The sequence below is a fragment of the Diplotaxodon limnothrissa genome, linkage group LG11, assembly GCF_057381915.1.
Source record: "Diplotaxodon limnothrissa isolate DT_005_m linkage group LG11, D_limnothrissa_male_GT1.1, whole genome shotgun sequence".
NCBI classification, from domain to species: Eukaryota; Metazoa; Chordata; class Actinopteri; order Cichliformes; family Cichlidae; genus Diplotaxodon; species Diplotaxodon limnothrissa.
In genome coordinates, this window is record NC_140606.1 from 1,825,565 (window position 1) to 1,840,262 (window position 14,698).

At 42.7% G+C, this 14,698-nt stretch overlaps 1 protein-coding gene across 2 annotated transcripts; it reads left to right on the forward strand.

The window, feature by feature from the left end:
- Positions 1-2,360: 2,360 nt before the first annotated feature.
- Positions 2,361-14,692, forward strand: LOC146622178 (importin subunit alpha-6). 2 transcript variants are annotated; one of them, XM_085366082.1, is made up of 14 exons: positions 2,361-2,461; positions 7,223-7,356; positions 7,787-7,888; positions 7,971-8,070; positions 8,525-8,619; positions 9,001-9,132; positions 9,352-9,440; positions 9,510-9,609; positions 9,744-9,907; positions 11,053-11,131; positions 11,219-11,344; positions 11,432-11,559; positions 11,969-12,147; positions 12,921-14,692. In XM_085366082.1, exons 2-14 carry the CDS (start codon positions 7,228-7,230, stop codon positions 13,106-13,108), a joined length of 1,611 nt encoding a protein of 536 aa, XP_085222208.1. In that variant the 5' UTR covers positions 2,361-2,461; positions 7,223-7,227; the 3' UTR covers positions 13,109-14,692. The 2 variants fall into 2 exon arrangements, with proteins under 2 accessions (XP_085222208.1, XP_085222209.1); XM_085366083.1 differs by having other exon boundaries at positions 2,377-2,414.
- The last annotated feature ends 6 nt before the right edge of the window (positions 14,693-14,698 follow it).

A 14,698-nucleotide genomic window follows, 5' to 3' on the forward strand; every position in this document is an offset into this window, starting at 1 on the left:
TTTTATTCAAGGTCTCATTCACAGCATTTACTTACACATTCACACTACAATGAATGCATTGGGAGCAGCACGGGTTTAGTCTCTTGCCCAAGGATACTTTGGCATACAGTTTGTATGGAGATGAGTGTTTTTTGGTGATTGGTGACAGAAGGATGGCAACAAGGAAAGTCCACAAGTGGACATATTACACAAAGGATGTTGAAGCTACCAGGTGGAAGGAAAAGAGGAAGACCTCAGAAGAGTTTTTGAATGTAATGGGACATACAGAGGGCATATGTGACGGATGCTAGATGATGCTAATGATGGAGTTAGATGGAGGCAGGTGATCCAATACGGCAACCCCTTAAAGGAGCAGCTGAAAGATGAAGACTGTTCTGAGTAACCAGTTTCTCAGTTTTTCTCATTGCTTCTCTCCGTACATATTCAAAATGTTTACCATTTGATGTAGCTGTCCCTCTCAGTCAGATGGGTGTCTGCAGTGCTTTTCCCAGCTCTTTGGGTGTGGACATCTATTAAAGACTACAGAGAAACCATGGTGGGATCATCAGCTGACGGATGGTGACGAGGTGAGGTGATCGTCCTGGTTATACTAAAGTTAAAGACAAAAAGTCAAAATGATTGATCATCCATGCTGTCACATAGACTCAGATCTGCACGGCTTCTGTTTTAAACACTGTAGTCAGCTGCAGAAAGAGGACATGAGATTTTCTCTGACAGCATTCAATACAACCTGATGTAAGGTCAAAGGTCGTCACTTGATGATGAAATAAAAACTTGAGCAAGGAATTCTTTCACACTGGGTCTTGCCAATAGTGTGTTACTTACCATAAAGTAATTCAGAGTCAGTCATATCTGAGTAATGACATTGTAATGTATATACATTGTTACTGTATAGCTTTCTACAGGACTGAAGGAGGTGCTGGTAAAGACTACGAGTCCTGCTTGATCCCTGCGCCGAGATCTGGTACATGACAGCTGTGATGATGCATCCAGGAGACGCAGCTCGGTCCTGATGGTCTTCTCATTAGTGCTTTTCCAGGGTGAATGTTGATGATGATAATATCATCATATATATTTAATCTCGGTAATATTCTGGGTATTTATATTTGAGCTATTTCTTCTATTTTGTAGCTTTGTTACATAATGTATTATTTGATTTAGTTCAGGCTGTTGCTGTTCTTATTGTGTTGAATGAAATGAAAAGAACAAATTACACTTGTATGAAACCTGCTGCTGCTGTGTTTTTAAATCTAACGAGCTGTAGAGTGCTCATGGATCTAAAACTTTAAATCTTCAGTTTTATATCATCTTCAGTCTTGTCTCAAGTACAACGTTTAATTTCCAGGTAATTCTTTAACAGTACTCTGTGGAGTGTGCAGCTCATGTCATCTCTGTCTAAGGGAGAGTGCTGAAGCATTCAAACATAGACTATTAGAGTAGCACAGGTGTGTAGCATTGCTATCTAATTAACAACAGGGATACAGAGTGAGTGATTCTTATAGTATCAAGTGTTAGATTATAATATTATTTTATGCCATGTTATACCCCTAACTAAAGATTGTGAATTATTATGTAGTTTTAGTTTGCATTAGTCTCCTGAATTAGAAGAAGCTGATAACTATTGCATTCGTTAAACTGATTTGCATTACATTAGACTGCTGATTTATTGTGGATGAATGATATTGTTTTATGATGTTATAAGAAATACTGTTTGCAGAAAGTCATCGCCTTATTTGTCTGATTAGAACAGAACAGAGCATGCTGGAGTTTTCTGCCCCAACTCAGCAGGAGCAGATAAACGGGGAGCCAAGGTCGTAGCTTAGGCGCCGTGTGAGAGAAAAGCATGTGAATGTTTAGGCTTTTATGATAAGGTGGGAGAACCAGAGGCTATAAGAGTTTGAGCAATGCTCCACCATTTTGAGATCTGAGGCTGTCTGCATACGGTGTCCATCTCCCACGCGTGTGTTCATTAAAATCATCGTTTGACTCAACCCGGCCGGACCAGTGTTGTTATTGTGGTTTTTCATCCCCAATATTTTGAACCTTAACACAAGTTAACAATCAGAATCTAATCGAATGCGAAAGAAGACCCCTGGACACAAATCAGCGTGATGAGAATGACTAATAATGGCAGACAAGCATATTTGGGAAAAATGAGAAGAACTCTCGTCCCGTCCGCTGATCTATGATCTATACCGCATCAGACACCAGGGGGCGAAAGAGACGTTTTGGCTTCATGTTTGTGGAGCTCTAGGTCGTCCATGGGGAAAAGGGGGCGGATTTGGCTCTTTCGGCTTCCCGTACTATACCGGTGGACGGAAACGGAGGTGTTGTTGACGCGCGGGGTTTGCTGGGAAAGTTTTAGTTTGACGCCATTTTGGATTAAGAAACAGAGGGAGTAGTCGAAGTTGCAGGTATTTCACAGCCGTGCGTGTTTTCAGCTACATCAGATCTTCACTGGGTAAGAATCGGGGAAGGTTATGTAATAAGGGTAGAGTTAGTAAAACCGCTGCATTGAATTTACAGCAGAGATGTTGACCACAAGTTAGCATTAGCTATCGAGTTGTCCGGGAAGCTAATTTAGGGTCTAACCAGGAATAAGTTGGCCAAAATCCGTTTTGTTCTGTTTCACGGAGTGAGGTTAGTTCCTGCAAGCTAGTAAAACGACGTGTTACGAAATCGGATAACGTGGGTATTCACTGTTCATGTTGTCTGTTAAATGTGTGCCTATACTCTCAGGAGTGGAGGGATTTAAGCAGTTAGGAATGACCTCCTTCCTGACCGGGAAAGCGGGTCGTGTCCACTTCCCTGATAAAGAAATATCCTAGTTTAGGAGCGGCTATCGCTGTCATTGTTTGCAACGCTTCAGTTTAGAAGAAGGTGAACGTTAGCGCTCATCATCTGTGGAGGTCCTCTTAAGATCTCGGGTAGGAGAACTCACTTGGAGGTGGAGATTGCTGTGACCTTAAATACTCTACAGTTTTCCAGGTGGTGCTGCATGTCTTCTCCGACTTGCTGAATATTCCCGAAACGATTCAAACTTGGTGTCGATTTAGATGGAGACGAGGTTCCGAAGGTGAAGCCGTTGTTCTAAACAGCGCTTTACTTTGGAGGTGTGGTTCGTTGTGTGGCAGTGATGTACCGTTTCTAGCACATTCTGTGGGAGACTTGGACTATTGTTCTCTAATTGCTGTTGAATTGCTTCTGTTGTACTATTTTCTGTGGCTACAATAATAAAAAACAATAGTGCACTCTAATTTTGAAATTAAGTTAAATAATAAAGGGTTGAAAGTAGGACTGCAACGATTAATGCGAATAATTTGATTATAAAATTGACTCAAATGCTTCGTTGAATGCATGGCTCTGAATTATGCAGATGAAATGTTAACTTCAGTTACAGCTCGGACGGAAGCGATACCTGCAGCAAACGGGGGTTTGAGTCTAAAGGGCGGCATTCATGTCGAGCCTTTCGTAACATTTTTTCAGATTGAAAGTGGCATTGGGTTAATATTTAAACATATTAAAATAAAAGCTTGTTTTCGGACACTTGGTGTCGTAAGCCCCGCCCTCTGTTCAAAGATGGCCGTTCACAGTGGACACAGATGCCTCTTTCACTCCTCTTTCCAATCATCTGTGTTCTCTGTCCAAAATGTGAACATTGGCATCCTTGAAAGAGTGACCTTCGACCTTTAGATGATGATGTCCAGCCCACAGAAACAAAGGTCTAGATAGTGACTATAAAATCTTCTGCAGAGCTATCAAAACTCTGTATTCCAAATGGCACCACTTCTCGTTTTAGTCTTAATCGAGGTGTACGCCAAGGTTGCCTGATTAGCCCTTATCTTTTTTTACTTTGCACCCAAATTCTTGCCTCTCATATTTCGAATAGCCCTGTGAAGGGTATAAACATAGCAGACAGAGAGATTGTCATCAGTCAATTGGCAGATGATACCACAATTTTTCTTAAAAATGCCAGCCAAGTGCCAATTGCTTTACGTGTAATAGAGGATTTCTCAAAAGGGTCTGGATTGGTCCTAAACTTAAATAAATGTCAGTTATTACCTGTCAAAGAGTGTAATGTTCAGAGTATTTGTAATATAACAGTTAAAAATGAAGCAACATATTTAGGTCTGATTATCTGCAAAGATCCAAAAGACAGAATTTTACTAAATTTTCCCCCAATTATTAAAAAATCTCAAACCAAATTAAATCAATGGTTGCAGAGAGATTTAAGTTTAAGAGGAAGGGTATTGCTCTCAAAAGCAGAAGGTCTGTCTCGACTGACTTATGCAGCAATTTCTCTGCATGTGGACGGCAAAACTTGAAGAGCATTCGGTCGATATCCTTACAACTTGCTCTGGAAAAACCGGACACATTACATCAGAAAAAGTGTATTGATGAATGACTATGAACACGGTGGTCTCAATGTTTTGGATTTTACTACTCTAAACAATACATTTAAGATTAATTGGGCTAAACATTTTCTTAAAAATCCGGTATCCATTTGGAATTTTATTCCTCACTACATTTTCTCTAAGTTTGGTGGTCTAAGTTTTATCTTAGGTTGTGATTATAATATAGATAAGCTTCCAGAAAAGCTCTCGATGTTTCACAAACAAGTTCTATTAGCTTGGTCCCTTATATATAAACACAACTTTACACCCCATACATATTCAATTTGGAATAACAGGAACATAGTGTATAAAAATAAATCATTATTTTTTTCTAGGTGGGTTGAGAAACGGATTGTTTTAGTGAATCAGCTGTTTAATCCTAATGGGCAGCTTATGTCCTATTCAGAATTCTTAAACACCTATAAATTTCCAGCCACACCCAAAGAATATGCCATATTATTTGATGCAATACCTACGGGTATTATAATGCTTTTTAAAGGTATTCAACCTTGCATATCATCTGTTTCTCTCCCCAACCCTTTAGATTCACACATAGGAAGAATCTGTCTAACAAACCACAGTAAAAGTAATAAGAATATCCGTGCTTTGTTCCAGACAGAATCTCTAACTTTCCCACATGTGGTCTCTTATTGGAATTCCTTTGTCAGTGACATTAACTGGAAAAGAGTATGGACAATTCCTAACAAGTATCTGGTAACGAATAAAGTGAAGGAAGTCCCATTTAAAATACTGCATAAATTTTATCCTGCTAATCATTACATGACGAAGTTCAAAAGGGACATAAATGTGAGCTGTGGATTTTGTGGAAGCCATCCTGAGACTGCAGCACCTCTTCTGGATCTGTTCATACGCTAGAACATTTTGGAAAGACTTCAGTAGATTCATTGCTGGACATCTCTATAATGACTTTACTGTGAAATGGGAAAATGTTGTATTTTGTTTCTTTCGAAGGCAAAAAAAAGAAGAAATTTACTTTATAATAAACTTGTTAGTTATCTTAGCTAAATTTTATTTTCACAAATGCAAATACAGTAACAAAAAACCTAATTTTAAACATTACTTTAATGATGTTTTATGTTACATAAAATTGATTAGTGGATCACTTAACAAAAAGGCTGTGAAAACTATTACTATTTGTTTAAGTTTAATATTTGGAAAAAGAAAAAAAAAGATAGTGACTATAAAAGCCACCGACCGAGAGCAGTCACAGGGATCACAGCTGGTGTGTTTGACGTGTTCTTTGGTGTGCGGGGAGCTTACCACAGGCTTCATTTTGACTTTTGAGCTGGTGGAATAAATTTGTGGTACTGCTGCCTTTTGTGGCATAGTTTTATGGCATGTTTTGAAAAATACTGCATTTTGTTCGACATCCAAACGACAGCGAGTCTCATTCCTTCGCTCATCTGAGACTTCTGCTGTCCCTGTCCGGCAGCATAGAAACTAGGGCTGCCACGATTAGTCGACTAGTCACGATTATGTCGACTATTAAAATCGTCGACGACTGATTTAATAGTCGACTAATCGCAAAAATAATCGGTGACTAGTCGACTATCAAAATAATCGTTTGTGGCAGCCCTAATAGAAACACGCCTGCTCGGCGCGTTCCAGCCGGGAGACATGTTTCCAGTTGGCAGGTGTGAATAAATGATGCATTTGCAGCCTGTGGTAGGAAAACAACCTCACAGTGAATTACATGCAGGCAGCTTTTACGATGCAACCATTGAACCCATGTACATGGAAAAACTCAGGATACATCGAGTATATTCGATATATCGCCCGCCCCTACCCGAGGGTTGTTAGGTTGGACGCTGATTATTGATATTACCATCTACACCATCACGTCTTGTTTTCAGCAGCACAAAAGTGTTGCATCAAAGCACAGGGCAAACTTGAGAATGCTAATATGTTTGCTTTCCTTCATTGCAGACACGCTTGGTCTTTTAAAGGTTTACAGACACAAGCTCACTCGCTCGTCCCATCAATCGTCCCTTCAAGGCGGTGAATCGCCCGTTTAACGAACTAGTGAAACGGCCCCAAAGCATAATCTGTCAGTGCCATCAACTCCTACGGTGCTTTACCAGCTCCTTTTTTTTCAAGCAGTTTTGAATGTATTGGGAGAGAGAATAACAATCATTGACTCCGTATATAGAAATAATAATCATTGCATTACTATAAGGACTCACAAATGTCAGCAGATTTGTGAAGGCCGATTGCTGAAATGATTGAATGAACATAAGAGAATGTAGTGCACTGGGAAAGTATTCCAGGTGTGTTGCTAGCAGCCTGGACAACCACAGATGGTCCCACAGCCACTCTGTGCTTAGGTGGTTCCTGGTTTGACACTTGGCATTCAAGTTCGGTCGTTGTTTGATCAGACCAGAGAATTTTCCCAAGTCCTTCAGGTGCTTTTTTGGCACTCCAGGTGTCTTTCACCTCTTACAGAGTCACTTCTGTCAGGTGACTTTACCATGCAGGCCTAATTCTCGTAGTGCTGCAGAAATGGTTGTCCTTTGCAAAGTTCTGCTGGAGCTCTGTCAGCGTGACCATCAGGTCTCTGTCCCCTGCCCTCGTACCGTGACTGCTCAGATTGGCAGGGCGGCCACCTCTAAGAAGAGTCCAGGTGGTTCCAAACTTCTTCCACGGAGGCCAGTGTGCTAACTTCAAGCTGCAACAAGTTTTATGCACCATTCCCCAGTCTATTTCTCCCGCGCACACTCTGCTTGTTGATGTCATTTCGTATGTTGTAAAGTAAAATGTACCGAGGCTTCAGCACGGTGGTGACTGCATCAATCTGCTTAAATCCTCAGACACAATGGCGAGTCCAGGGAAAGACAACTACAGGATGAAGAGCTATAAGAACAAAGCGCTGAATCCTCAGGAAATGCGTCGAAGGAGAGAAGAGGAAGGAATTCAGCTACGCAAACAAAAAAGAGAGGAGCAGGTGATCTTTGCTAACGTTTGGTGTATAAAATGGAATTAAGCTAACAGAGTTCAACATGTGTGTGGGACTGTTATGGTCCTGTTAGCACCTGCTGTGTTTTTCCTATCAGGGTGTGAGTTCTGCTCTCCTGCCTTTGCTACCAGCTAACTGCACTCAGCAACTGGGGCTCAAGTTCCCATTAAAGAGTTGTGTCCATGTGGCTTCTTGCTCACTCTGTGTGTTTGGTTAACATTGATTTTGCTGAGCTTTTGTTTTTTGACTGGTTTGTGTTTCTCTCTTTACTTTGGTCCTGATTCTTCTCCGTCTCCATTTTCAGTCTGGACTTCTTTACAATATTCAGGCTGCATCTCTGCTCCGATCACCGCCGTCTCCTGCAGCCTTTCATTTGTGCGTCTGTGCATTTATTTAATGTGTGTCTGTATGACTGCAGCTGTTCAAGAGAAGAAATGTCTGCATACCTTCAGCTGATGACTCCATGCAGGAATGTCCGATCCAAGATCCAGACATCAGCTCCACAGTACCCATCACAGCTGTAAGTGTAAGCTGCCTCTCTCCTGTAGGTTTGCTGTGCTGTAGTCTGAACTAAACATGAACTCTCTGATGCGTTTGTGCAGGATGGAGTCATAACAGCAGATATGATTCAGATGATCTTTTCTGAAGACCCCGACCATCAACTAATTGCTACACAGAAATTCAGAAAATTGCTTTCCAAAGGTGTGTCTCTGTGACGTTTAATGGAAGATTCGTGTTTCTGTAGTCGGTTTACTAAAAGAGAAATAACTGTTTGGACCAAAGTTGAACAGAGAAGCTGCCAAGTTATTTTATTCTGCTTCCACCTGGCTGTCAACAACAGGCTCTGCTCTGTGTGCAGCTTCTGCAACGCCTCGTTTCTACAGGCGCAGTGCTGCCTCAGTATCAAAATACTAAAGTAATCATTTCCCACAACTTTATCAATGTTGCACCACACCTGTGCTGGCTTACACAACAGAGATTAAACCAAGAGAAACACACAAAATGACCTGAAAAAGAAATCTTGCTCTTTGAGGTGTTTTTCTGCAGAACACAAATTGAATTGGTTTTGTGAAACAGCCTGTTGCTCTGTCTGTGAAATGCCTTTAACCCTTTAGCAGGTTTGTGCTCAAAGTGTTCACTTGTTTCTTTTGCACAGAACCCAGCCCCCCCATAGATGAAGTGATTTCCACTCCTGGTGTTGTGACTCGGTTTGTGGATTTTCTGCAGCGGAGTGAAAACTGCACACTGCAGGTCAGAGAATCCAACACTGTACACCTGAGAGTATCAGGACATCTGGATGTCCCACTATCAGATAACAGATGTGTTCCTGTGTCACGTGTTCACCTCAGCAGACGTCTACAGTCAGATTATTGCTCGTATTTCATTTATTGTTTCATTTTGTCCTTTTCTAATTTGTTATTAGTCTCAAAGCGAGTGGGTGACATGGTGCTTCACAGGGCAGCAATTTACATGTTGCTTTGTTATGAGTCATATTTATATGTATTTAATAATAATAGCTAGAATGTTGAAATGATTGGTAGGCGTTACACAGCTATTGTGAGCATTGAACCTCCAGTTGTATCGGGTAAAACTGTTGTTGTTGTCATATTGTCCACGGTGTGCTCGTAACAGTTCGAAGCGGCCTGGGCACTGACCAACATCGCCTCTGGGACCTTCTTGCACACCAAGGTTGTGATTGAAACAGGAGCTGTTCCCATTTTCATTGAACTGCTGAACTCAGAGTACGAGGATGTGCAGGAACAGGTGAGAGTCACATGATAACACCTGCTTAGTTACAGGTAACCTGCTCATCTATAGTGAGTGAGTTGAGATGTTGAGCTTTTCTAACAGTTTCAGGACTTTTGAGAGGCACAAACCTGAATGTGTGTAAACTGCTGTGGTAGTGTTTGACAGGACGAGTTTTAGTGTCAAAGGCGGTCTGTTGGGCTGTGACGTAGTTGAAGCATGTTGGCTGTTTTCCAGGCAGTGTGGGCACTGGGGAACATAGCGGGCGACAACGCTGAGTGCAGAGACTACGTACTCAACTGTGGCATCCTCCCATCTTTACAGCAGTAAGTGTTCGTCGTCTGTCTGCGTTTGTGTGTCAGAGCTGCACTAACAGCTGGCTCTGCTCTGTGCAGGCTGCTCGCTAAATCCAACCGTCTCACAACAACCCGAAATGCAGTGTGGGCTCTGTCCAACCTGTGCAGAGGGAAAAACCCACCACCAGATTTTGCAAAGGTCAGCCCCGTCATTGTTGTTGAGTCACTGAATACTGGAGCTCATTCGCCTTCCTCCTCCTTAAAGTCATATTTCCTGTACTGATCATGTGGTTCCAATATTAAATTGTCCCCTTGTCTGTGTTATTTTGTCAGGTGTCTCCTTGTCTCAACGTTTTGTCCAGGCTGCTGTTCAGCAGTGATCCAGATGTGCTGGCCGATGCGTGTTGGGCTCTCTCCTACCTGTCTGACGGCCCCAATGAAAAGATCCAGACGGTCATCGACTCCGGGGTCTGCCGCAGGCTCGTTGAGCTGCTCATGTACGACACTGACATACTCTTTGGTTGTTGTTGTTGTTTTTTGCACATTTGTTGAACATAAATGAAAATTGCTCCCTAAATGTAAGAGCTGATTGTGCTGTGACAAGCTTTGAGTGTTCCACGTAGCTGTGAAGCAGTTTCAGCCCCCTGTTCTTTGCAGAATTGAAGGGCTGTTGAGCCAAAACGTAACGTTGGATTGGATTTAAGTGTCATGAGTGTAGCTGAGTTTCCAGTACGAACTGGCTGGACATGGTCCTTCACAATTTTCTGGGAGACAGCTGAAATGATTCTTGCGTCAGTCATGGGGAACACTGGCCATTTGCCCAGTTGGGTTAATTGAAGGGACGCTCCACACCAGCCCTGTAAGTGCTGACACGAGCCCATTCGTTCATTTTCATTGCTGATGCTGTATTGCCCAATCAACACACTTAAGTGCCACAAAGTAAATAAACGGCAGACGAAAATGACGCAGACTGAATCATCAGCACGCGAGCATGAGCGTTTTCAGTGGGGATGAAAACAATAGTGTGGCCGCGGAGACCAAAACGCTGTTTTCAAGTTTATCCAGGTTGGTGTAGCTGAGAGGATTATTCCTGTGTATAGTGAAGGGGGCATGTTGAGTGCTGGGTATCGGCTTGGACTGAGAGCAGGTCAGATCGGGGGTGGTGACACTTAAAGGCAGCCAAAAGAAGAAAACTGAAACATTAATAAACGAAGTACTGTGGTGAATAAAAACTGCTGTTGGGTGGTGCTGGATTTAAAAAGAAGGGATCAGCGTGTTGAACAGAAATGTTGGATTAACAGTCGGCGGTATTAGTTTCCCTTGCAATGAGCCTATTCATGCACAGTGTCTAAGCTCCAGCTTTCAGTCCTTTGAGTTTCTTATTGGTGGTATGAAACTTCCAGAGTCACAGGTTCTTTTCTGATATTTTCTTGTCTGAGAGCGTCTGTTCTGTTCGTCTGTTTTCTTTGGGAGACGCAGCGTCCAGTAGAACACAATCAGCTTCCTCTGATTTCGTTCCCTGGACGATTTGAAGCATCAAACGTTGTTTTCTTTTGATGGCGTAACATTGTTGCACAAAGAATCTGTCGTTTCTGATCCCGTCCACGCTTTGCACGTCTCACTGTGTGCCTCCTGTTTCCAGGCACGGCGACTACAAGGTTGTTTCTCCTGCCTTGCGTGCAGTGGGAAACATCGTGACAGGAGATGACATCCAGACTCAGGTACAGCCTCTGTTTCTTCCATCGGTGCTGCTTGGCCTTTTCTCATTGACAGCATTAAGATCTTTGGCTCCTCTGCTTTCGTCTCAGGTAATCTTGAACTGTTCAGCACTGCCGTGTTTGCTCCACCTTCTCAGCAGCCCTAAGGAATCCATCAAGAAGGAGGCCTGCTGGACTGTGTCCAACATCACCGCAGGAAACCGAGCTCAGATTCAGGTATTCTGCTGCAGCGTCTCCGTTTGTCGTGGCGAGATGAAGAGCTGCTGTTCTTTGCTGCTGACCACATTTTTCTGTTTTTGTCAGAACGTCATTGACGCCAACATCTTTCCAGTACTGATCGAGATCCTTCAGAAGGCCGAGTTCCGCACAAGAAAGGAGGCTGCGTGGGCAATTACCAACGCCACCTCTGGGGGCACTCCCTCACAGATAAAGTGTGTTTACCAGACGTCTTAAAAACACTTGATGTGAAGATTCCTCCTTACGTAGTTCTGGTGCCGTGTTTCCCACAAATACAAACTTGAGTCACAGTTCAGTGCGAGTAGTTGCACCATGTGATGAGTCATTAAAATCCACCAATGTTAGCTGAGCACTGCTTCAGATGGTGCACCACACTCTTTCCTACAAACACCACATGGATGTTAATGTGACTCATTCAGACTGTTAAATCAACAGCGCTGGTTTCATTTTACATGTTCATATATTTGGTTTGTCAGATTTCACTGTGCTGGGACTTCTCTGCACATTTGCACAGCAGGAATTGGTGGAAATCCAAAAATCAGTCGAGCTTTATAAACAAAGTGAAATGCTGCTGAGGACTAACGTCTGTGCTTTCCGTGACAGGTATCTGGTGTCCCTGAATGCCATCAAACCTATGTGCGATCTGCTGACAGTGATGGACTCTAAGATTGTTCAGGTGTCACTGAACGGTTTAGAGAACATCCTCAGACTGGGAGAACAGGAAGCCAAACAGAATGGAACTGGCATCAATCCGTACTGCGCTCTGATTGAGGAAGCTTACGGTAATGCTCGCAAACCACCAACAGAACATTCACGAGCTTTCATTCACTCAGTAAAGTGGACACGTTCTTTTGTGTCGCGTTTGGTTCCACACCCACCGAGTGTTCACTGCACCTCGGTGGGGTTGCTTCTTTCTCGGCACTTCTTTGTAACCGAGCGTGTTTGCAAGAACGTCTAAGTTTAAAAAAGTGTCAAATAAAAGTGAAAGCTTTGTTTAGGAAGTTTGTACGTGAGGGCAGAAGGCAAAGTTTGGACATTTTAAGAATCACAAGCTTTATAGGCATGCTGGTATTTTTGTCTCACACACACACACACACACACAGCCTCCATCTTCCCTGACTATAGTCTCAGGTGTGTCATTTGTAACATCAAAGGTTGGAGGTTAGACCCTCTGTCCACATCTTTGGAGTTAAATCATTTCTGATCACTTACAAGAAATTTAAATTGGCAGCATTTCTGCATCGATGATTAAAATGAATGAAGAAGATAAACGGGCTGGTTCTTGTGTAGCATGTTTCTAATTTGCTCGCAGACTCCCAAGGTTTTTTACCACACACACACACACACACACACACACACACACGCTGCTGGATGCAGGAGAGGAACTCGGGGTTCAGTATCTGGCCCTGCCGTACTTTGGCACACAGACAGGGATGGAAACAGCAGCACTTTGATTAGAAATGCCTGCTGTAACTATATTCACAGGAGCTTTTTGTCACTCAGGGTTGAAACTTCTGTCGTGTGAAGATTTGTGCGTTTGCTTCCATTCTTTCAGGATTGGACAAGATTGAGTTTTTACAGAGCCACGAGAACCAGGAGATCTACCAGAAGGCCTTTGACCTGATTGAACACTACTTCGGTGTGGAGGAAGAGGATGCCAGCCTGGCTCCACAGGTGGATCAGAATCAAGGCCAGTTTGTCTTCCAGCAACAGGAAGGACCCATGGAGGGTTTCCAGCTTTAATCCCACTGCACTTCCTTAGTTCGGTCTTGTTGGACTTGGAACGTCTCTGCAGCAGACCCGTCTCTTCTCTGCTGTGCAGGATCTTCACGTGTACTATGCCTGAGATTTGTGAAAATAGAGATCAAGCGTTTGGCTCCTCTGGAGTCCTAAATAGAGAGCTGAGCTTTACCCGTTTCCGTACCGTTGATAAAATGTCTCTGCCATCGAAAGCCGACTCAAGTCAAAAGGTTTTGAAACCTTGTTTTCAAATTTAGTGCAAAATCACAACGTTAAGCTTTCAGTGGTGTTTTTTTAATCATTCAAAATGATGTTAATATTTATGTCTCCAAGCCATCATCCATATCCCTTTGTGAATGTGAAACTACCTCTTCAGTCTCCAGAAAGAAGAGTGAAAAGGGAGAGAAAAGAACACCGAGCATTGCTTCATTTTTCCATTGATGTGGAAATCTGAAAGGAAATCCGGATCCGAAATGTTCAGATCAGGGTCACCTGTAGAACAACACTACTGTTTGTCCCAGCGCTGCCGTCTGGAGCAGCGGCACATCCACCTTTTACTTCTAAAGGACTTGAAGAACGGAGGGCTGCTGTGTCTGCTGAGCTCGTTAGAAACAGAAGAGTCGGAGCTTTTTTCCTGCATCGAGCAGCGGCCTGAGTTAGTCTGTGACAGTGTTAGCTTTTCATTGCTGCTAATTTCAAACGTTCTTTCAGTTGATCCGCAAGTTATCGGGACGTGGCAGGTAATGTCTGTGACACGATGCTGTGTGCAAAACTCTTTCCCGTGAGATTGTTCAGTTGTCTGGTTTGCCAGTTATCTGTCTTAAATTATTTCTGCCTGGTGTGATGGGATTTCCTGAGCGACCTGGAGGGTTTTGTATATTATATATACATGTAAGTGCAAAGACGATATTTAAGTGGCTGTGGGAATAGGTTATATGCAATATTTTTTCTGCTTGATATGCAGTTTTGACAGTTTCATTTTGAACTTTGAATATTTCCACTTTATTTTTTCATGTTTTGTTGTGGTCGAGGTCTTAAGGAGGAAGCGGAGGCTTCTTTCCTTCTTCGAGCTCCGCCCCCGAACACTTTTGATACGTGTCGATTTGAGTACAGTGACATCAACTGGACGCAAAATCAGTCTATATTTATGTGAAGTAAAACTATTTGTAATGCAGAATTTACATCAAGCACATTCAATCATATAGTTTTCTAATATTTCTGGTTTCTCTGTTTTTCTTTTTTTTGTAGTTTTTGGGTTTTTTGCTTTTGGAAGTTCATTTGCTGTGTTCCCGTCGCTCGTGGATTCATGTGTTTAATTGTCAACAGCCGATGTACAACAGTGTGATACTATAATATGCAGCCTGTGGTTCCTGACACACGGAGACCTGATGGTGGAAGCTGTTGTAGTCACTGATCACGTGTGAGGCTGCAGCTATATGATGTAAAAAAAATAATAATAATTAAATGCATCCATTGGATAAAAACGATGTGAGCTGTGGTGTGCTGTGAGTATCTGGAGGAAAGTTCTCGTCCTGTTTGACTTTGGTGTTTAGTCTGTGAGGAGGACGACCAGCAGGTGTCCCTGTGCAGATG